At 40.6% G+C, this 20,725-nt stretch overlaps 1 protein-coding gene across 7 annotated transcripts in view; it reads right to left on the bottom strand.

Annotated features, from left to right (window-relative positions):
• Positions 1 to 20,725, bottom strand: part of dgkh (diacylglycerol kinase, eta) — a 102,274-nt gene that overhangs the window by 31,129 nt on the left and 50,420 nt on the right. For all 7 annotated transcript variants that reach the window (XM_041807142.1, XM_041807140.1, XM_041807144.1 and 4 more), the window contains 9 exons: positions 17,613 to 17,745; positions 11,110 to 11,216; positions 9,305 to 9,430; positions 8,881 to 8,983; positions 4,502 to 4,664; positions 4,308 to 4,416; positions 3,139 to 3,360; positions 2,743 to 2,834; positions 6 to 105 (listed from right to left, as the gene is read on the bottom strand). In XM_041807142.1, coding sequence (XP_041663076.1) covers positions 6 to 105; positions 2,743 to 2,834; positions 3,139 to 3,360; positions 4,308 to 4,416; positions 4,502 to 4,664; positions 8,881 to 8,983; positions 9,305 to 9,430; positions 11,110 to 11,216; positions 17,613 to 17,745 — 1,155 coding nt within the window. The remainder of the gene's footprint in view (positions 1 to 5; positions 106 to 2,742; positions 2,835 to 3,138; positions 3,361 to 4,307; positions 4,417 to 4,501; positions 4,665 to 8,880; positions 8,984 to 9,304; positions 9,431 to 11,109; positions 11,217 to 17,612; positions 17,746 to 20,725) is intronic.

The following is a 20,725-nucleotide window of genomic DNA, read 5'->3' as shown; positions in this document are numbered from 1 at the left end:
CTTACTTTAAGAGACATGGTGTCACACTCTTCAGCATTCTCTGTACTTTTCTCGTACACCTTCCCAACTTTGGCAACAAAGTCCTTCACTGTTTCACAGAGGATCCTGAAACACAAAAAAACAAAAGTTTGTTTCATTTGATAAATATAAAAACTGGAGACTGTACATATGTGGAACCCCTAAACAGACATGCATAGATGCATTTTACAGTGCCGTGAAAAAGTATTTGCCCACTTTCTGATTCCTGAGTTTTTTCCATATTTATCACACTTAAATGTTTCGGATCATCAAGCAAATTTTTATATTTCACAAACACAACCCAAGTTAATAAAAATGCAGTGTCTGAATGATTATTTTTTAAGGGGGGAAAATCCAAACCTATCTGGCCCTGTGTGAAAACGTAATATCCCCCCTGAACCTAATAACTGGTTGTGCCACCCTTGCCAGCAATAACTGAAATCAAGCATTTGGTGATGAGTCTTTCGCATCACTGAGGAAAAATTAATTTTCCAAAAGTCTTGGGGATCATGAAGATGTTTTTTGGAAAATGTGAGATGAGTTATTGTGCTCGTTTTGGTCAGCAGTAGTTTTGGACTTGGAACTCCCCCATGGATATCATTTTTGCCCCGTACCATTCTTATGGTTGAGTCATGAACTCTGACTTTAACTGCGGCCAGTGAGGCCTGCAGGTCTTTGGATGTTGTTCTGGGTTCTTTTGTGACCTCCTGAGGGATTTGTCATTGCACTCTTGGAGTCATTTTGGTTGGCTGACCACTCCTGGGAAGGTTCACCACTGCTCCCAGTTTTCTCCATTTGTGGATAATGGCTCTAACTGTGGTTCGCTGGAGTCCCAAAGGCTTTGCAACCTTTTCCAGACAGATAGATTTCAATCACTTTGTTTCTCATTTGTTCTTGAATTTCTTTGGATCGTGGAATGATAAACTTCTTTTTGAGATCTTGTAGCCTACTTCACTTTGTCTGACAGCTTCTACTTAAGTGATTTCTTGATTCAACCAATCTGGCGGTAATCAGGCCTGGATGTGGCCAGTCAAATTTAACTCAGCTTTCCAAAAACTGTGGTTAATCACAGTTAAATCATGATTTAACAAGGGGGAAATTAATTTTTCACATAGGGCCAGATAGGTTTGGATCCTCATCTTAAAAAATAAACATTCAGACACTGCATTTTGTATTTACTTGGGTTGTCTTTGTGAAACATAAAAATTTGCTTGATGATCCGAAACATGTAAGCATGATAAATACGCAAAAACTCAGGAATAAGAAAGTGGGCAAATACTTTTTCACAGCACTTTTTCCATGCTTACAAAGAAATATCAACAGCCTTAGAGATTTCAAGTCTTTTGACATTTCTTTTACTCTGAGTGGCTCCACACTTCATCCGCATGTGTGGAGACAGTCTGGAGCTGTACCGTGAGGAGGATCTGAGGGTGTTCTAAGAGATGCCCTATGCCTGGGCAACATGGCCTAAAATCTAAATCAGAGTATTTTTCTTGCCTTTTACAGTTATGGTGTTATATCGCAGTGTTACAATATTAAGAGAGATGACAAATTTCATTGCACATTCAGGTACTACAACTCTCCTTTTCCCTCTAAAACAAACCTGTGATGGCAGACTGAACTCATGTCTGTACATAAGATCACAGAAAAATGATTTGATAAATCTCTGTCTTCATTTCTTTGTAACTGCTCCTTTAGTTTTAAGTTTCCTTTCTCTCCTGCTGAGGTGTGTAAAACTGATACTGACAACACCTCATTTCTTGATGTGGGCTTTCACAATAAACTCACTAGAGAAAAATTAAAAAACTACAGACTTTTATTGTGAAGAACTAGATGAAAATAGCATGTTTATCATTGATGTAATTTAGCTTTGACAGCTATACTGCTGAATTTACTCAGCTGCAGAGTTTAGAGCTGCTTCTTTGACGATAGTTTAATGCCACAGCCTGCTTATTTGACTTATCATGAACTTAAAACATGTAAGTCACGAGTTTAAACACAACTTTAAAATTAAGATTTCATCGAATTTTACTTTACCAACAATGAAATATTAACCGGTAATTCCATGTATAATACAGGCATTGATTTACTTCTTCATTACTCCACACATTCATAAACAGTAGGTTGCGTGGCGGTATGTGATCTGTCATTCGGCTCAAAGAAGAAGAAACAACAGAGCAGCTGCAAAAACAACAGACTAAACTTGGCATCACTGGTGTGGGAGTTATCAGTGTTTCAGAGGAGGATGATATGATTGTGTTTGCAAAAGATGATACATAAAGATCCAAAAGGGAGGGAAATAGTCAGAACTTTTCTTTCTTTTTGATGTAAACATTAACAATTAACAAAAAAATATTGGTTATCTTTTATTACTGGTATTTGCTAAAAAAAAAAAAAAAAAAACTAATTGTGCATCACTAGTTTTTGTTTCCCTTCTAAAGTGCCTCTGACTTAGAAATTGAGATGAAACAAATATCAGGGGCAAATGATGCAATCTTGTAAAACCAATGTTTGCACTTAATGTGTATACAGTAGTATGAAGCCTTCAGTTTTTTTTTTGTTTGTTTGTTTTGTTTTTTTGATGGAGCAATATCACTAAAAGGAAAGTTTTTAATGTGCATTGTGGTGAACATTTTTCTTGGGTTGTTTCAGTTGGTTATTTCTTGCTCTAATTGATTGTGGTCAGCCTGTTTGCCTTCCTGCTGGTTTGTTAAGAGCTCTTACTTTGCAGAGGAGATGACCACTGAGTGCTGCTCCGAGTTCAGGATCTTTGTGAGATGAGCTGCTACTGAATCTTCATAGGCCGCAATGTGAAACTAGAGAGGAAATAAACAGAGAAAAAGAGGATACATGACTTCAGTGTATATGTACTGTCTTTATAATAGCATAGATAGAGTTTGTTATGAAACAAAAGTAAAATTAGAGAATTAATGCTGTTGTTGGGGATTTCCTGGTTCTTTCACCAGTTTGTGATCTGATATAAGATGAACCTGAATATAAACTGTCAGGTGCTATAGTCACAGCTCAGTGCCCCCTTGTGTCAGCCCGTCTTGGAACCCCCCTGTCTCTGATCATTGATCATGTGTGCCGTGTGACTATCTATCAGCTCCTGTGAGTTACCTGGCAGTCGTCGGCTCCCTCAGGCGTTGTGGGGCAGCTGTGTTTGGGTGGGATCTTGATCTCGTAAGTCATGATGCTCCAGCGGTCAAGCATCTTGGTGCTCGCCCTCTCCAGCTTCTCCAGGATCTGAGGCAGCTGGGTGTCATCGTCGCAGGACGGGCCCCAACCCAACACCCGGGCCAGATCATTACCTGTACCCAGAGGTAAGACCCCGAGCTGGCACTGCAACATATACAGAGGGGTCATGTGGCAGCAGAGAATACTGGCTTACAGAATGAGGTCTGTGCATGCGTGCATGAATGACAGGCATGCTGTACTATACTGTGTCTTTATGTAAGGTAGCTAGGAGCAAAGGCAGAAAACTCAACCAAGGACATATCTATCTATATGGACACAACAATCTTGTGGTAATGTCCACATATAAACAGATAACATAAAGTATTTTTATGGCTGCTTAAAGTTGTAACATATTTTTCCAAATGTTAAAAAAATACCTGGCTTTAGGTGATATCACAAGCTCTGCTTGTTGCAGTGTTTATTTACAAACATAAGGCCATATTTGTTGGTGCAAACTGCTTGTCTAAAACATGTGGCACAAGGGTTTTGGGGATAATTCCTACTATGTTTTGCCAGTTAAGTAAATGTAGCTTTAGAGTGGTGCACACGAGGCATAAACAATGCTGCTGCAAGCATAACAGTGATTTGATATATGAGTACAGCCATCAGCATGTTTCTCTATGAAGAGCAGTCAGCCATACACTATCAGTTTTTTATCTGTGTGATAAACGTGCTGCACAGTAATGAGGTAAAGGTGTGTTCTCTCCTCCTAAAGTTTGATGTCTGCAATAACAGCAACATGAAGCGAGTAATCACTCTGCACAGTGTCTCTGTCAATATTTTTGTTGAAACGGGAACTGGAATTTTTGGTGGGCAAAAGACTCTATGTAATACATGTATGATTATCATTGTATGTTTGCCTTAATAGTAGGAAAAGTTAATTTATTTTCTTTTGAGCAGAAACCTTAGAGGTATGGTGCACCAGAAAGTCTTGCTTTCATTATCATAAAATAAAAATAGGGTATAAGGACTCATAAAATCTGCACTGGCATAAATATAATATCACCAGACTATTAAAATAAATATATGAATCCTTGTACAAATCAGAGTACCTGTTTGTGAAGGTTGAGTTTGTCGATCTCTGAGAGGACCCAGCCCACGCTGCCATCTCCTCCACAAACCAGGATCCTGAAGTTATCAAACTTCTGAAACAGCCGCAGACTGATAAAAACAAACACACAATTAATTACTCTGTCAGTGGGGTCTCTTTTATTTTTCTGAGCTTCCTGAGTTTTGTTTCACCCACCCCAGGTGCGGCCCTCCGTTGACCAGGTCAAAGACCTGAGCCGGGTTGAGGAGCTGCTTGAAGCGTCGCAGGAATTTCACTCCCTGGTTGTCTCCACTTTTGGAGTTGACAAAGACGAGGAGAGGGCTGGCACAGGATGGGGGACAGGTGGCTTTCCAGAAGCCTGAGGAGAAATCACAGCAGGGAGTGAAAATGTGAACATCTGCTAAAGACTAAAAACATTTCATATAATAGCTTTAAAGTGACACCCTCCAGTCGTTTGGTTGATGAAATTTCAGTTGGTTGAACAGACATGCCGTTACCCTGTAAAGAGCTTAGGAACAACACATCCACAGCTCAACACAAAGATGCAGAATATTGTTTCTACTGAAGTGGCACTGCAGATGCCTGCTCTGCCTTCTTTCACAGCATCTAACCCCATTACCGGTTTCATTCACTGATAAGTAATTATGTTTTATTACGTCCCTCTATTGTCTCATTAAAATGCACTCTTTAAAGTCGGTGTTTATTTCACAGGACAGAGACAGTGATGTCTCCTTGTCCCTAAAGTTTGTCTTTAAGTCCTGACCTGGAGAACTTTTCACAGTGTACCTCAGTATACACACAAGTTTTAGTCATGCAGGGTGCTTAGGATTCACTACAGGACCCAGTGTGCCCCAAACCCAGGCTGGAGGGGGCAGCTAGAGTCAAGCAAGACACATCATCACATGCCCTTCAGCAGCCAAGGTCAAGCTCGACAGCATCTTTTTTGTCTGGTCATTTTCACCCCTGGTGATACGTCCAGAGACCTCAGGTAGTTTTCTGTCTCCTGGGACATCCACAGAATGACCAGAGGTTTGTGGTAACCCTAATATCTGCCTGGACGATACCCTAGGCCATGTTTACTCACCACATCTACCCCTTGCTTGTCCCTAAAGGTCTGGACTTTGTTTCTTTTCTACAGATTATGTTTCCATGCCCCTGGTAATGCAATGACATCCAGAGCAGGACCTTAGTTGTGTGAATCCTCCTTCCCTCCCATAGATGCCCTTAGTCGGACTTACTCGCCATTACACACCTTGATTCAACTTCAATTTTTGGCCTAGACATGCTTAAAAATTCTGCACAATGCTGTATATCGTATAAAGAAAGAAATATATAGTAATATAATTTTTTTCCCAGTATTGTTCAACCTTACCTGCACTTAACTTTTGATTAAGGTACAGTGCTCAAGACTGAAGAGCCAGCTCTTAGAACTAGCTTGTTTGTGAGTGACACATCACGACTCTCTCATCACTTGTTGTCTTAAAATGAGTTGTCATTTAAGTCTAACTGTAACCAACAAGATTTATTGTCTAAATAGTATATAACTGTGTCCTTCAAAAGCATGTGTATGACAACATGAGGGAGAAAAGCCGTTAAAGAGCCCCCGCTAGCCTCTTAGCTCATGGCTAATTCACTGCACACAGCATGTAGTGATACTAAGCCATGGTCAGAGAGCCACAGAAATGATGTAGGGGCTATTGTTAGAATAAGATGTGTTGTTAATGTAAATGGACAAACAGACTGAAGTCACTTAGTATCTGATAAAAAGCGGGGAATAAAATCCAAGAACGCATCGTTCATGCAAAATGTAAACATGGCCTTTATCATGGTTCAAAAAACCTAAGTAAAGTGTAACGTTTGAGACAAAAATAACAAAAGAAGGCAGCAGTGCACATGAAAAAACATGTGGTTTTGCTGCAAAGCGTACACATAAATATAGAGGAATCTATGGGAGGTGAGGCAACAAGAGGTTTCTGTGCACGCCTGACTGTGCTGACAGCGTCGAACATGCTGGAGCTTCAAACAGATGCCTTTGAGCGTGTGCATGTGGCAGCTCTGTCTGCTGCTTGCTCTCCCTTCTCTCCATCCTCCCCCCTTTCTCTCCGTCTACCCTCTTTGATTTTCTCTCTCTCTCTGTGAACTCGTCAGAAAAAGATGAACCGAGGGAGGAGAAGGGGGGAGATGAAGAGAAGGAAGGAGGGTGGGGGGGGCTCACATCGCACCAGCACGTGCTACAGCCCGCCTCCCAGCCAATTACAAGCAGACTCCCCCGCTTCCCAGCATGCACTTGGGCAGAGGGGGTCCTGGAACGTGAGGAGATGCAGAAAAATAGCATGTATTGTCTTTTTTAAACCCTTCTCTCCTTTGTCTGATCATATCTTCCTCTTTCATCTTCATCTACCCTTCTTTTCTTCTTTATCTGTCAAACGTTGTCGGCTGTTCTCAGCCTCTATGGGCAGTGTTTGGATGGCATATGTGTTTATGTGAGTAATTCAATCACATACGCTAAACTGAGTCTGACTCTCAGGTGCCAATCTTCATCAAAGGCGGCCCCAGTCTCAGCTCTGGCATGCACACTAACACTCAAACATATGGATGAACACAGCATGAATGAATGAAGAAATTCAGTCAGCACATGTTATGTTGAACCACAAGCCTGGAGGGAGCTTTGCAGAGCTTTTCATCTTCTTCTGTGGTGTCTGTATATTCATTGTCTCCTATGTAGCGTGACATGTGTCTATTTTTATCCCCTGTTTGTAGGCAGACAATGATGATTCGTCTCATATATTCTCATCTGCAGATGCTGATCTATTTGAAGCTCACACAGAAGTGGAGCTGATTTATTTTTAGCCTCCTCAATACGCAAGAAAGAGGCAATTTCCTAAAAACCCACCATAGAGCCATGTCTATCTCTGCCACACAAAATCCATCCATTCATTTTCTATACCTCTTATCCCATTGGGGGTCATGGGAGGACTGGAGCCTATCCCAGCTGTCACTGGGCGAGAGGCGGGGTACACCCTGGACTCGTCGCTAGTCAATCACAGGGCTGACATACAACCGAGACAGACAACCAGGCATGCTCACACTCATACCTATGGCCAATTTAGAGTCACCAGTTAACCTGATGAGCATGTTTTTGGTGGTGGGAGGAAGCTGGAGTACCCAGAGAGAACCCATGCATGCACTGGGAGAACATGCAAACTCTGCACAGAAAGGCCCTGACCAGGAAGCGAACCAGATTAATTATATTACATAATTTTAAAAAACGGAGGACAGTGGTACTTCCAGGACTGAAAAGGTGAGTCAGTGAGGTCACCTTGGTTTGATTAGGAGGACAGATACTGACCAAATTAACCAATCATAGGATGCAAATATTAACATATGAATAAATGAAGAACATACAATTACAGCTGGCTGCAAAGCCGAGGATTTTAAATCTTAACTGATTAAAAAAAGCAGGGCATTAAGGACATTTCCAACTGGTTTTTCACATTATAATGCTCCAAATCCACAGTAGACATTTCAGCCAGACTGTGAGGCCACACAGCTGCTGTTGCTAGAAACAATTTAACAGTAGAGATCCTACAGACATGAGATCTCACAGAACAAAGTTGCTAATAACTGCCTGTTCAGGTCCATGTTTGTGTGACAGCTTCTGCTATTTTTATTATTCCTTCAATAGAAGCAATGAGACCTGAAGTAGTGATGTGACACACTATTAACATGCATCAATATTTGTTATAAAGTGCTTTAAAATGCATGTTAGAGTCAGTGCGGTGAAATGGACCTGCAATTTTTACATTTTATGACTTTCACTTAAATAAAAGCCTTTGCACTTTGGAGGTCTTTGTTAAGTTTAGAGACAGACACTGTCTCTGTACTTTGCAGAAATGCCTTTATTCTTTTTACTGTGATCTCTGCATTTTCAAGTAGACTAAGATAACATGTACTTATTATATCATAATTGCAATCACAATATTTCCCCTATAATCACAATTGCACATTATTACCAAATCATGCAGCACACTATCAAGTCCAGTGGAGTAAAATTATTGTACTGACACCACACATGTAAGGGTTATCTAGGCAAATAATCGGTAGTAAAAAGCTTTAAAAAGCTTTTTTTTGCCATTAAAACTACATGAGTGCATGATATAAAATTTACGGCAGTGTCAAGTGGAAAATAGGAAAGACACCCATGCTGCACATCAAAATATGTTGCCCCTTGCATCCAGGCCCAAAATCACAGCATTAAAGTACAATATGTTGAATATTCCAAGAGTTTACCACTACTGTCAACATCTTTTGTTACTATATTGATTATGAAACTCCTTATGGTAAAATTGGCATTCTTAAATGATTTTTAAGTAAAAGAATTATAAAAATTAATGCATTTACTATTATCGCCCTATTTTTTATTTTTATTTATTTTTATTTTTTTTTGCACAATAACAGCCTAATTAGGGGATTACTTTTCTCAGTTTTTTTTTTTTTTTTTTTTTTTTTGTCGGCTCCTGCTCTCTCTGCTGAATGCCAAGTAAGCTAAATAAAAACAGTGGTCCAGGATGTACCGTCTGAGTCGATGCTGTTGAGCGCTGTGGGGGGGATGATGGAGACTTTGCACTGACCGAGAGGACACTTCCTAGGGTACAGATCCATACAGGCTGTATGCACCTACAACAGCAAACACAAAGGAAACAATCAGGTCAGATTTATACATCACCTTTTATCTTCATGACAGAAAGGCTGATCTGTTATTTTCTCTGTTGCAAGCCTTTAAGACTTTTGTTTTAATGTTATTTTAATGATTAATATCAGTGAAAGTAGTGTATGTCCCCACAGAGGCTGCAAACATTTAAAATAACGGTCAAGAACAGTGTAAAAGCGAACACCATGAGGAGCATCAAACATGCGGTCTAAAAAGTTTCAGTACTGACAGAGAGCATGTCTCCTATTGTTCAAATGCTGTTCTATGCACAGAGACAGAAGTCTTACCATAGCTTTGCACCAAAGACAGCGCCAGTCTTGCAGCCTCAGCACGCTGCCACACGTCTTATCGCACACTGCACACTTGGCACTGACAGGCAGGTTACCTTCCAACCACTGATGAGGCATTGCAATCTGTACACACAACACAAACACAATGTACAGATGTCAAGTCTTTTCTATAGCAGGCCCCTCTTTTTTAACATGTCTAATTTTGCTGTTGTTTATTAATTTATTATATAATTTTTGGATGCATTTGCATTGTTTGGAAATTAAAGTGCATTTTTGAGGGCAAGACAGTACGTAGGTCAGACCAAAAATGTGATTTTGATTTATGAATTTCACGAAAAATAACATGCCAAAAAATACATCCAATTAATCCCACTCTGAGGGTACTCGGAGCAGGGTGAGCCCTGTGTACATGGGTGGCCCAGTTCCAATCTGTCTTGTGTCTCTTTTCCCACATATCAGTGTTCATTTGGTAGACTAAAACTATGACTTATGTAAGTCCACCACTTTTTTTCCATAAAGAAGAGTAGACTAAGACTAGCTAAAAATAGCTCTTTGAGGAGACTCAAATGTTAGTGCTTGGACTGTTGGACGTTCCTGGTGTTTCTCCACTGTGCATATAATCAGAAAAACACCAACAGAGATGGTTCGGAAAGTATTTAATTCAAGGTTTGTCAGTATGTCCCCCAGTGTGTTTTAAACCAATTCAAGTGTTGATAGAACATTAATGAGGTTTTTATATTTATACCAATTTAACAATCTGGCCGATTTAATTAGTTCAAAAAGAATAACCCCTGTGACTTAAAGTAAAGACACATATTTTTTGAGTTTTGGTTGACTAAAACAGACTAGCCACAGCACTAGGGATCAGCACGCCAAGGCTGCTATCTTAAGCTAGACAAGCTTTCAGCTTCCTTCTCCCGCTTCTAAAGCTTTGAAATCGTCATTACCAAAGGTTGAATATATGATTTTATTTTATGTCCAAGATAAATAAAAATCAAATCAAATCTTGGCCTGCTGCTCGCTGCACACTGCACCCTGTCACCATGCCTGTCCTTGCAGGTGGTGAGTCCACAGGGAGGTAGATCCATGCCACTTTTGGAGAGAAGCCCAGACGCTCACCCGTGAACACCCCAGGTCTGCTCCTGGGGGATGCCCTGCTATCCTCTGTCTGAAAGACATCTGTTCTCATGATTTGCAGGTTCATGGTGAGGTTCTGAATCCCTTTGTCTGGGCCAGTTTGCCTTGGGAGACCCTAACAGGAGGCTAATGCCCCCAACAACACAGCTCCCAGGTTCACAGGGCCATGCAACACCCTGGTTTGCACCTGAATTTAGTCAGACCAATTCTGTAATTGTGCATATAGCCAGAATTCTCTTTTCTTCTCTGAGTAAAAACCTTACTTGTATGACTTATACCTTCATTGTTAACAAGTTCTCCACTTTAAAAGTTCTCAAAAAGCTGTGGCCCCATTATCATCTTTTCCTCAGTCTAATGCATCAGAATTAGTGGTCGAAATAGGAGTAAACATAAAAGAATATACAGAAATGTACGGGAAAGCATGAAACACCATTCTAGGAATCTAAGTCATGAGGGATTGGCATTAGGAGGAAATTACATTTAGCGTTTTCTCCATGGCTTTGGAAGTGTTTTCCGATATACTAGTAATGCATTATGTTTTATTGGCTTACAGATCATCAGGTTTTACCAGTCCTGTATGTGTAAAGTCACATTTCTCTTTCATGCATGCCATGCAATAAAAAATAAAGGTCCTAGAAAAAAAGCAACATCACACATGAACTTACCCCATCTTCATCCTCAATGATATCCTTCCCTATGGAGGCCAGCGTGGTCCATTTACAGTTGTTAGTGGCTCTGACTGCACAGCGTTTATGTGCCTTGAATTTGCACACTGAAAGACATAAAAAGGTCAAAGCACACATCAGAAATCCACACTAATGGATACATTTAGGAATATGTCTTTGAATTAAGGGTATACATGTTCATAAGTGGTTGTGTGATGAGATAGCATATTCTGGATGTTCAAGTTTTATCAGAGGTCAATTTAAAAATCTAGAGATGCTTGAAACACTTCATATAAATTTAAGAAAAATCTCCAACATCAAGCAGAGACTGATGCATGATCCAGACACAGGCATGTGCTGTACGGAGGAGCTTCAAATGAATCAGGACTTAATGAGATGTCAATGGGTGTAATTATTAACGTCCCTAATCTTGTTCTGCACTGACAGACTGAAGCGAAGAGAGAGGACTTAGCTCCACTTCACAGATCACAATCCATTTACCTCAAACAAGAAACAGGAGGTCTAAACCCAAGATTAGTAAAGGACCTAACCCCTAAAGCACACAGGTGAAAAGAAGGATCCAGCTCCATGTCATAAAACTACCTGGATTACTGTGTTACAACTACACATCTCTGCAGCCTGAAGCCTAAAATAACAAACATACAGTAAACCTGTGAAATCTGGAGTTTCAGACATTTGGCTTCATGAAGAGATGAACAGGTGAGAGTTAGCGCCTGCTGCCTGTAATCAGATTCATGTCGTTAATCCAGATTACAGTGAGTAGCCTCATTCCAGAGTCTGATGGATTATGAGATTAGAGGGATCAGCATAAAGAAGACCATATAATACAGCTAACACTGGACATCCGGGGGTCCAGACTACAGCCCAGGTGCATGTGGTCCATTTATAACTGGCATGACAGGGAAAAAGAAAAGGACAATGGCAGCAAGCAGCAGTATTCATGATGCTCATTTTCTCCTCTATCTGCTCTATCTCAAGTCTGATTTAGAAGCCAAATCAATCTAACCATCTCCCTCCAAAAAAATTCCCAAAAAGTGTCGACTAAGGGGGCAACCGCACTTCCAGAACTGACAAAGCCTTTTGGAGTAGATGTGAAATGTCTTCAAGAACCTCAGTCAGGTCCAGTTGCCCCCTTGATGAAGATTTGAACCTCCCAAACAGCATCTTATGCACTGCATATAAAATCATCAGGCAAGTGAGTATTTTCATACTATCTTCATTTTTATGCATATTTTCCAATTCAAAGCTCTATAAACTGGAATGCTTATTGGAATGACGTATTATCAGGTGAAGTTTATCTGTCAAATGAGGGAGGGAGTGGCCTAAATTGATCACCACCCTATATTAAGGTGTGCAGAATTATTAGGCAGCCTCTCTTCCTCAGACAAAATGGGCCTAAAAAGAGATTTAACAGACACTGAAACATCAAAAATTGTAAAATCTCTTTCAGAGGGATGCAGCACACTTGAAGTAACAAAGCTATTGAAGCGTGATCACCAAAAAATCAAATGTTTTGTTGCAAATATCCATCAGGGTCGCAAGAAACTTGCGGAGAAAAAAAGACAAAAATTAACTGCTAAAGACCTAAGAAGAATTACACGTGAGGCTATCAGAAACCCTTTGTCCAGTGATGCCATATTCCAGAGCTAAGATCCTTCCACATCTCTGTTGGTCCTGTTAAAATTTTTACATTCATCCTCACAGCATCTGTTGTCATTCATGCATGATAAACTACGAGGCCAATAGAAGGAGCAGCTCCACATTTCACACGTTGACTTCTGAATGTGGGCCACTCTGAATGAGAAGCAGAGTGGATGTAAATATATCATGAATATTTTCTAAAGATGTACGGGCAGATGAAGATCATTCTCGCCTTTTCCTCCATTACGGACAAGGCCCTTAGCCGACTCATGAATAATGTTTGCACAGCTGAGAACTTCCAGCGACCCCACCCACCCCTCATCATTAGGCGGTCCACGCGGGCAGATCTACTACAAACTCAGTCAAAGTCATATCCGGGAGCAACAATTGATGTTTCAATCACGTCTGCCACTAAATGCTATTAGAGAGCATTAGCAGAGCATTAAGAGGATCCAGAGGACATGATACAGCCAACTGTTAATGGTTGGGCCGAACCCTGAGCATTCGCGGAGCACAACAGCGTCTGAGTGTGTGTGAGGGTGAAACAGAGACAGAAGAGTGTGTGTGAGTGTCTGTTTGTGGCACAAATCAATCCCCACCGACTGTCCTGAGCAGGAAATCGAAGGGAAATTTAAGCCGCGCTGATTTCTGTGAAACTGTTTGTCTGTCTGCTCTGTTCGTTTAATACAGACGCTCTTCTGCTCTCTCCTGTTGTCCCTCTGTTTTCTCTCATGTTTCCACTGCTTATAAAAAGTTCCTCGCTCTCATGGCCTCACCCTCCCACCACACTGCTTCTCATTGTCCCGTAATACTGGTGAGGCTTTGACTGGAAAACTTTTAAGGACTGAAAAATCATACAAAAGGGGTTTCGTTAGTCTGACACAGGATGGTTTCAGGCCTGATTAGGCATGTAGAGTGCGGCCCGACGTGCCACAAACTGTGACAGGAGGGGTGAGGAGGCAAGAGTCAAGCTTGATTCTTCAACATGTGCCAAGGTCAAGCCAGACAGCGTCACTCCTGGTGATATGCCCAGAGATTGCCTGCAGTTTTTGGGCCCTTGGGACAACCATAACACTTCCAGGGCCTCGTGGTAACCCTACTACCTGACCGGACAGTACCTAGGACCTGCCTACTGGTTACATCCATGCCCTTACTCCATCCTAAAGGCATGGACTTTGTTATTTTTTCAACAGATTTTTTTTCCATGTCCCTGGTAATATGCAAGGACACCCAGAGCACAACCAGGGTTGTGTCGATGCTCCGTCCCAACCAATGGTGCTCTCTTACCATCACACTGTTTTTATTCAGCCTTGACATTTGACTCTACCGTCCCTTTAGCCAATGCATTTGTTCACCCCTGGTTAAAATCAGTTGAAATGGTCCTTATGTCCGTGGTCTCCCACATTTTGGTCTGGTTTTTGCAGATGATGTTGTTCTATCAGCATTTTCTTTGCAGCAGCCATGAAGTGGTTTGCAGCCAAGTGCAAATGAGTCGAGATGATGGTCAGCACTTCGAAGTCTGAAGGCATGTTTTTCCACTGTAAACCACTGATCGATCAATCTAGGTGAACACATTCAGGTGGCCTGCTCACAGAAATGGCTCAGCCCCTGAAAGCCCAGTAAAGGAGCCATCTCTAGGTGGCTCACTATATTCAGTATATGGGAACCAGTAGGGTTGGCACGAGTCTCCTTGAGAGCATTTGACATGCTGGCCCATGTCCAATTGGCTTTTGGAGCTAGTAATAAACACATTTGAAAAAACTGCATCAAACTGTATCTACAACCACACAGGAGAGAAACTCCAGCTTCTATTTTTGGTTTTGTAGTATTCAAACTGGTCTTGATGTAGGGTTTTTTTTTTTTTTGGATCCTAGTTAAGTTAAGAATCTAGTACTGACAACCCTTACTGTACTGACTCTGTCTTTTACTCCCGCTCCATCCTTTTCCATCTTATTCTTTCAACTCCTGCTCTGAATATGAGACAATCTAAATGTGGAGGATAACGAGTTCAGAGTAAAGAGGCTCTTAATGCACATGCTCACATCTACTGTATGCGCACAAGCACGAGGGGGGGACATTAGCAAAATTAGAGTGGGGGGATATGCAGATGGTGCTCATTAAGGTCTGCTCTGTGTCACTGACACAGAACAGCAAATAAAAGAAAAAGCACAAAAACATGTCGGCCCCTCCTGTCTGCCCTGTCTCCCCTCTTCACACCCTCACTTCACAGTTCTTTCACAGATGAGGTGTAGAGATGTGGCGTCATTCACAGCATCCATTAACAGGTTTTTGCCCCTGTGAAAAGCTAAAAACAAATCCACAAAGCCTGAGTCAACGCTTACCTAACAAACGTATTAAGGCAGGATACAGAGTGACATATAATCATGAGTCTGTGCTGCAATGAGGGCAGCTCAACACAACATCTTTTCACTCTTGGACTTCATGCAGACACTTTGATGGGCAACCGACTCCATAACCCCAAGCTTTTCAAAGACTCACGCTGGCTACTGCACGTCCAATCAGCTCCACTTGAATACGCGTTCAAACAAAGACATCAATAACTCTCTTATGTAATAGACGTATACCCTCTTAGAGTTCAAGAAAGTACAGCATTTCTGATCAGAAAAGCTTTAAGAATCTGCTTAAAAACGTAAAACTACTTGTTTGATATCAAATACAAGAGTCTCATTTAGCATGCACAAACATCCAGGTAGAAATAATCCCTCATAGTTATTACTTCAGATGCACAATACTGGAATAAACTACTAAAACAGTTTTTAGCAGTATGCACTCACTAGCCACTCTGCTTTTCTGTTCCATGCCAATAAAACAACTGTTGTGCTCAAGGAGAGCAAATATGTTAAAATTCTTGGTGTCATGTTGTCATGTAAGCCCATGTGGACTAGGCAGATAATTAGGGCTAGAGCATCGACCTTGGGTTGGCGAGGAACCTATTGTATCTGTATGCATCATTTATCTGGCAAAAGAGTCGCTAATTTGGGGGCTTTAACATGCTCAAAACCTCACCAAGCTTTACAAGAAATTGTCCCCCAGTTGAACTTTTTGTACTTTGGTGGAATCGTGAAAGTCCATCAAGCCAAAAGTGAGATAGGAGACTGGGTATGAGCTACGTGCATGATTGGTACACAAATGTATCATGATTAGACTAGAAAAAGTATCTCGGGGCCATTCTCTAAAATGTACAGGAAGCCCACTACAAACAGCTAAAGGCCATATTTTGGTGTTTTTGAGCAATTCAAAAGTGTCATATTTTAACACACTAGTAAGAGATTTTATCTGATTGACTCCAGATGTTTTTTTATCATACAAGACAATCCGGAGATCTGATGTTGTGTGAACTGTGAGTTTTCACCACAGGGCAGGGCCGTGACCAGAGCCCAGACTTAAACTATATTTTGTATATTTTTTGTGATGAAAATGCCTCACTGATGTCTTTTATTGTTTGAATGCTTGTGTCAGTCATCACCAAACTTCACAGGAATAATCACACCTTGAACCTTGAATCCATTCATACATCAAGATCATTACTTTGTGACAGCGCCCCCTTGTGGCCCAGAACATTTCTGCCTCAGTTTTTTTCCCCCTTTAAATATTCAGCCCCCCAAAACAATTCAGCCTAGGCTTATGATAGTTGGTCTGCATATGGGTCATCATCAGCCCTACAAAAAAGCTTCTTGGACCCATGCCCAAATCCCAACAGGAAGTCCACCAGCTTCATCTCAAATTCAAAATAAGGCATTTTTGATGGTGCCAAATGACTTTAACCTATTATAACTTCAGTATTAAATATTCTCAGATCTTCTGCTCTTTCTTGCAAGAAAACAGTATCACACTGAAAACACTCACATGCAAACATCTAATCGCAGTGCCTCCAACTGGCAACAGGAAGTGACACAAATGGGCCATAGCTTAATTCCTCTTACTGTCCTTTTCCTATTTAGCTCTGATTTTGAAAGAAAGGCCCCAGTAATTGGCCACATCAAAGACATGTTTTGTTGGAGGATGTCTCACTGGTCATGGCAAGCATAACAATTTCTCACCATTTTGACAGGAAGTATGTGCAACTGTCCTACCAACCATCTGACTGCCTTCATATTTCCCAAGTAGGATCAAGGTCTGCCACTCTGCATATTCAAATGTTAATTTCATCATTTTGATGTAGCGTCCCCTACTGGCAAAAGGAAATGACACATTTGGTTCATTTCTTTATTGGTGAGCAATTCTCGCCGTTTCATAGCAAGTCACTGCAACTCTTGTATGAAACTTAGGATTTGCATCAAATATCACATGATTAGGGGCTGCCCCACTACAAATTTAAATGTTTATTAAAATGTGTTTTACATGTTTTTGCTAATGCGCCACCTACTGCATGAAAGCAGAAGCATCTCTAACTTATAATGGCTTGTTTTTTTTTTTTTTGGTTTTGTTTTGTTTTTCATTTTACATGATAAGTAACAGTCCTGGGAGGATTGACATGTTTTCTGTACTCTGCTGCAGCACACAGCACAGGTTGCTAGTTACATCCAATTATGCGACATGTGCCAGGGTGTGAGGGCCCTAGAGGTGCTGCTTGCAGCCCTAGTTGTATACATGACACAATAACAAGATTAAAAAAAAAAAAAAAGAACTCCAAACCAATATGAGGCCCCTATCATTACGAGTCAAATATGTGTGAGCAACCAAGGAGATGGAGAAGTGAGATGTAAAATAAGAGTAGCTGCAGACCTTCTTGGATTCAAAGAGTTTGATGTGTTCAAAAACAAAAAAGGAAGCAAGAATTGATGAGTTTGACAGTATGCATGTATCAGTGTGCTACCTACCTTCACAGGAGAGGCCGTGAGATGTGACCCCGGATAAACTATCTTTACAGACGTTGCAGAAGGTGGGCCGTGCATGGGAGCAGGCGTACCAGTTGTGCATCCCTGAGAAATGTTCCACATTAAACTGCGCCGTCTGTCAAAGGAGAAAGTAGAAAGACACAAAGTCACAAAAAGGCAACAACAGTGCAACACGATCATGTTCATTATAACACATTCAACGTTATATTTACTGCAGTATGCATTAAAAACGACAGCATACGGCATAAGATTGGTATTGTAAAAGTCTAAAAATATTACAGAAAGGATCCCTGCAGAGATACACCAAAATGGTGCCAATGTAACCGTGCAATTTAGACAGATTGCAGCCTGCAATACTTGATGGATCAATTCCTTTAGTACACATCTGTCTTATGAAATAGATGTTATTTTGCAGAGCTTCAGCATCGTTAATCCTTTCATGCATAGAAAAGTATGCATTAAAGGATTAAAAATGTTGAAAACCTGAGTAGTAATTGAGTAGTAATACCCAAGTTTTTATTATTGCCAACATTCAACAACACTGCTACACAGGGACTCAGTTTAAAAATACAAGAGTTCCAAGCCATAGACGATGAAAACTACAAACAAATGAAGGATTAAAACTTTACATCAGTGTATTTCATTCATTCCTTTCACAGTAGCCATCCTTTGTCTCCATTTCCCAGACTTTCTACAATGTCCAAGTCTAGTGAAAGTCCTTCTTGAAATCTCCTCACCGAGAGAAAGACCCAGCAGGACTCTTAGAGCATGCAGTCATCCGTTTGACTCCCCAGAAGCGCCACCTGTTCAGGAGAGCTTGATGCTTTTAACAACTCAGTGCCGGCAGAGAGCCCACAGTGCAGAGAAAGTTAATGTGAGTAGTGTTGTGTTACAGCGTGGGCGTTGCGTCTGCAGCAGTTGGCACAGCAGCGTATCCACTTTCTGTCTCATAAAGAGGAGTGCTGATGAAAGTGGGCCGATCATACTCAAACATGAGATCAGGTCATTAATGTGCTCGTAAAGACATCCGTGTTTGCATTGGCGCGTGTGTACATCCTGTGGTGTGTGAGCTCTGGGGGTGATGCTGCATTGCAGTGCAGTAAAGGGGCTGAGGGATGGGGTCTTATATAAGATTTCCCTCCCAAATCAAAGACATTAAAATGCAGCAGAGCTTTCCTTCCTGCGCCTGCCAAAGCGACCTAAATTTACGCTCCTCTTGCATCTCTTTCTTTGCTGACAGTGAAATTTCCAAAACACTATTGGTCATTCTGATATGGAAGGGATAATGCAAGCCTTGTCGCTGGCTTTTTTTCTCTGATATCAGGGCAGAGAGTTAAAATTAAAGCCATATAAGTGGACTCAGTTCTCTCTGGTTATGTGTTATTAAATTAGTCATAGCTGGTGAGAGAATCCCTACAGAATCCAACCTTCCCTTAGAAAACATGTGTCTGCTATTGTGTGCAACTTTCTCTGAGTATTATACTGAGTATGTGTTTGTGCCTTATTCCCGGACCTCTGACTGAAGAGTTTGCACACCTGTGACTGCACGTGTGCATCCATGTGTGTTTGAGTGTGTCCGCTGGTGCTTTGGGGCTCTGAGCACGAGTTTGTCGCTTCTGCATAAAAAGCCTCAGATCCTCCAGGCTTTAATGTGTGTTATACCTCATAACATGTAACTCCTATTCCCAGTAGGGCTGGGAAATGTCGCAGGTTTAGGATTTATAAACATTTTTATTAACTAGATACAAGGTAAAATCCATTTATATTTGTATTAGTTTATATCAATATGAGGAAAATCCATGTCAGGCCTAATACCTACTAAAACAGTTTACAGTTAGAACAAACAGTTATATGCTTATTGACCACAGCACAATTCAAATAAAATGTTCAGAGTAGGGAATCATTAACCTGACACGCAACATGGATTTGTTTCACACATCCATCTGAAAACCTTCAATACACAGCGTTTGAGAAAGGGCAGGACCTTTGAAAAAAACCTCGTAGGGTGATTGAATGAACGTTCTGTCTGTCACATCTTTACGGACCAATCAGAGCATGAAACACGTGATGTTGTCACTGCTACCGAGGTGTGTGTGCGCAAGTACCGAGTTTTTTTTTAACAGCTGATATAGGCTAACATTTACAGCAAATATATGCCTATATTTACAGCTAATATAGGCTGACATTTCAAGCCGATAGAGAGTAATATTTAAAGCTCATAACGGCTGATATTTAACACTGGTATAGGCCTATATTAACAGCTGATGAACACCAATATTAATGTCATATTAAATGTCATCCAGTATTTAGAGCCAATAAAGGCAGATATTAATAACTGGTATAGGCCGATATTTACAGCCAATAAAGGTTGATTTTTTTCAGCAAATATATGTTCATATATAATCCAATATTTGCTGAGGTTAACAGCCAATATAAGCTGATATTTCAAGCTGAGACAGGCTGATATCTAAAGCTGATATACACAATGTTTACAGCCAATATCAGCCAGCATTTACAACTGATTCATCTGTTGAAAATAAGTGTTGCAACTGATGAATTTCCCAATGCTGATAACTTACTTTTTCATTATTCGTCATGCCAATGTCATGCCTTTAACCACATGCATCCCTACTCATTTTCTTAGTTCCAAATAAGGAGTATTTTTTTTCTAGTAAAAATCTGTAACACTAATCTTTTAGAAACCACTGACAACAAAAATGTAAACACTTTACACCAAATATTTGTTTTTTTATTGCTTTACCTCTCTGCAACAGTTTCACCTACTTTTCAAAACTATTATCATCTTCAACATATTTGTGCCATATTGACCAAGCTCTCTCTTTGTGGTTAAAATATGACTGAAAATTATAAAAAAGTCTGCTTTTTTCACTGATAAATAACAGAATGGAGATCTGATCATTTTTAAACAAATTTTAAAGTATAAAACATTTTAACAACCTCAACCACACAAAATATAAAGTTTGCATTGTTAATATAGGATATTAACAATGCAAACTTAACCAGTATCAAGAAGTTTTTCTGCGGACTTGGATAATAGAAAACAATAAATTGCCTTGTACTGGTCAGTCTGTTTT

This window comes from Cheilinus undulatus, linkage group 15, assembly GCF_018320785.1.
Source record: "Cheilinus undulatus linkage group 15, ASM1832078v1, whole genome shotgun sequence".
NCBI classification, from domain to species: Eukaryota; Metazoa; Chordata; class Actinopteri; order Labriformes; family Labridae; genus Cheilinus; species Cheilinus undulatus.
The sequence above is the reverse complement of the archived record's forward strand: the minus strand, read 5'-3'. Positions and strand labels throughout refer to the sequence as shown.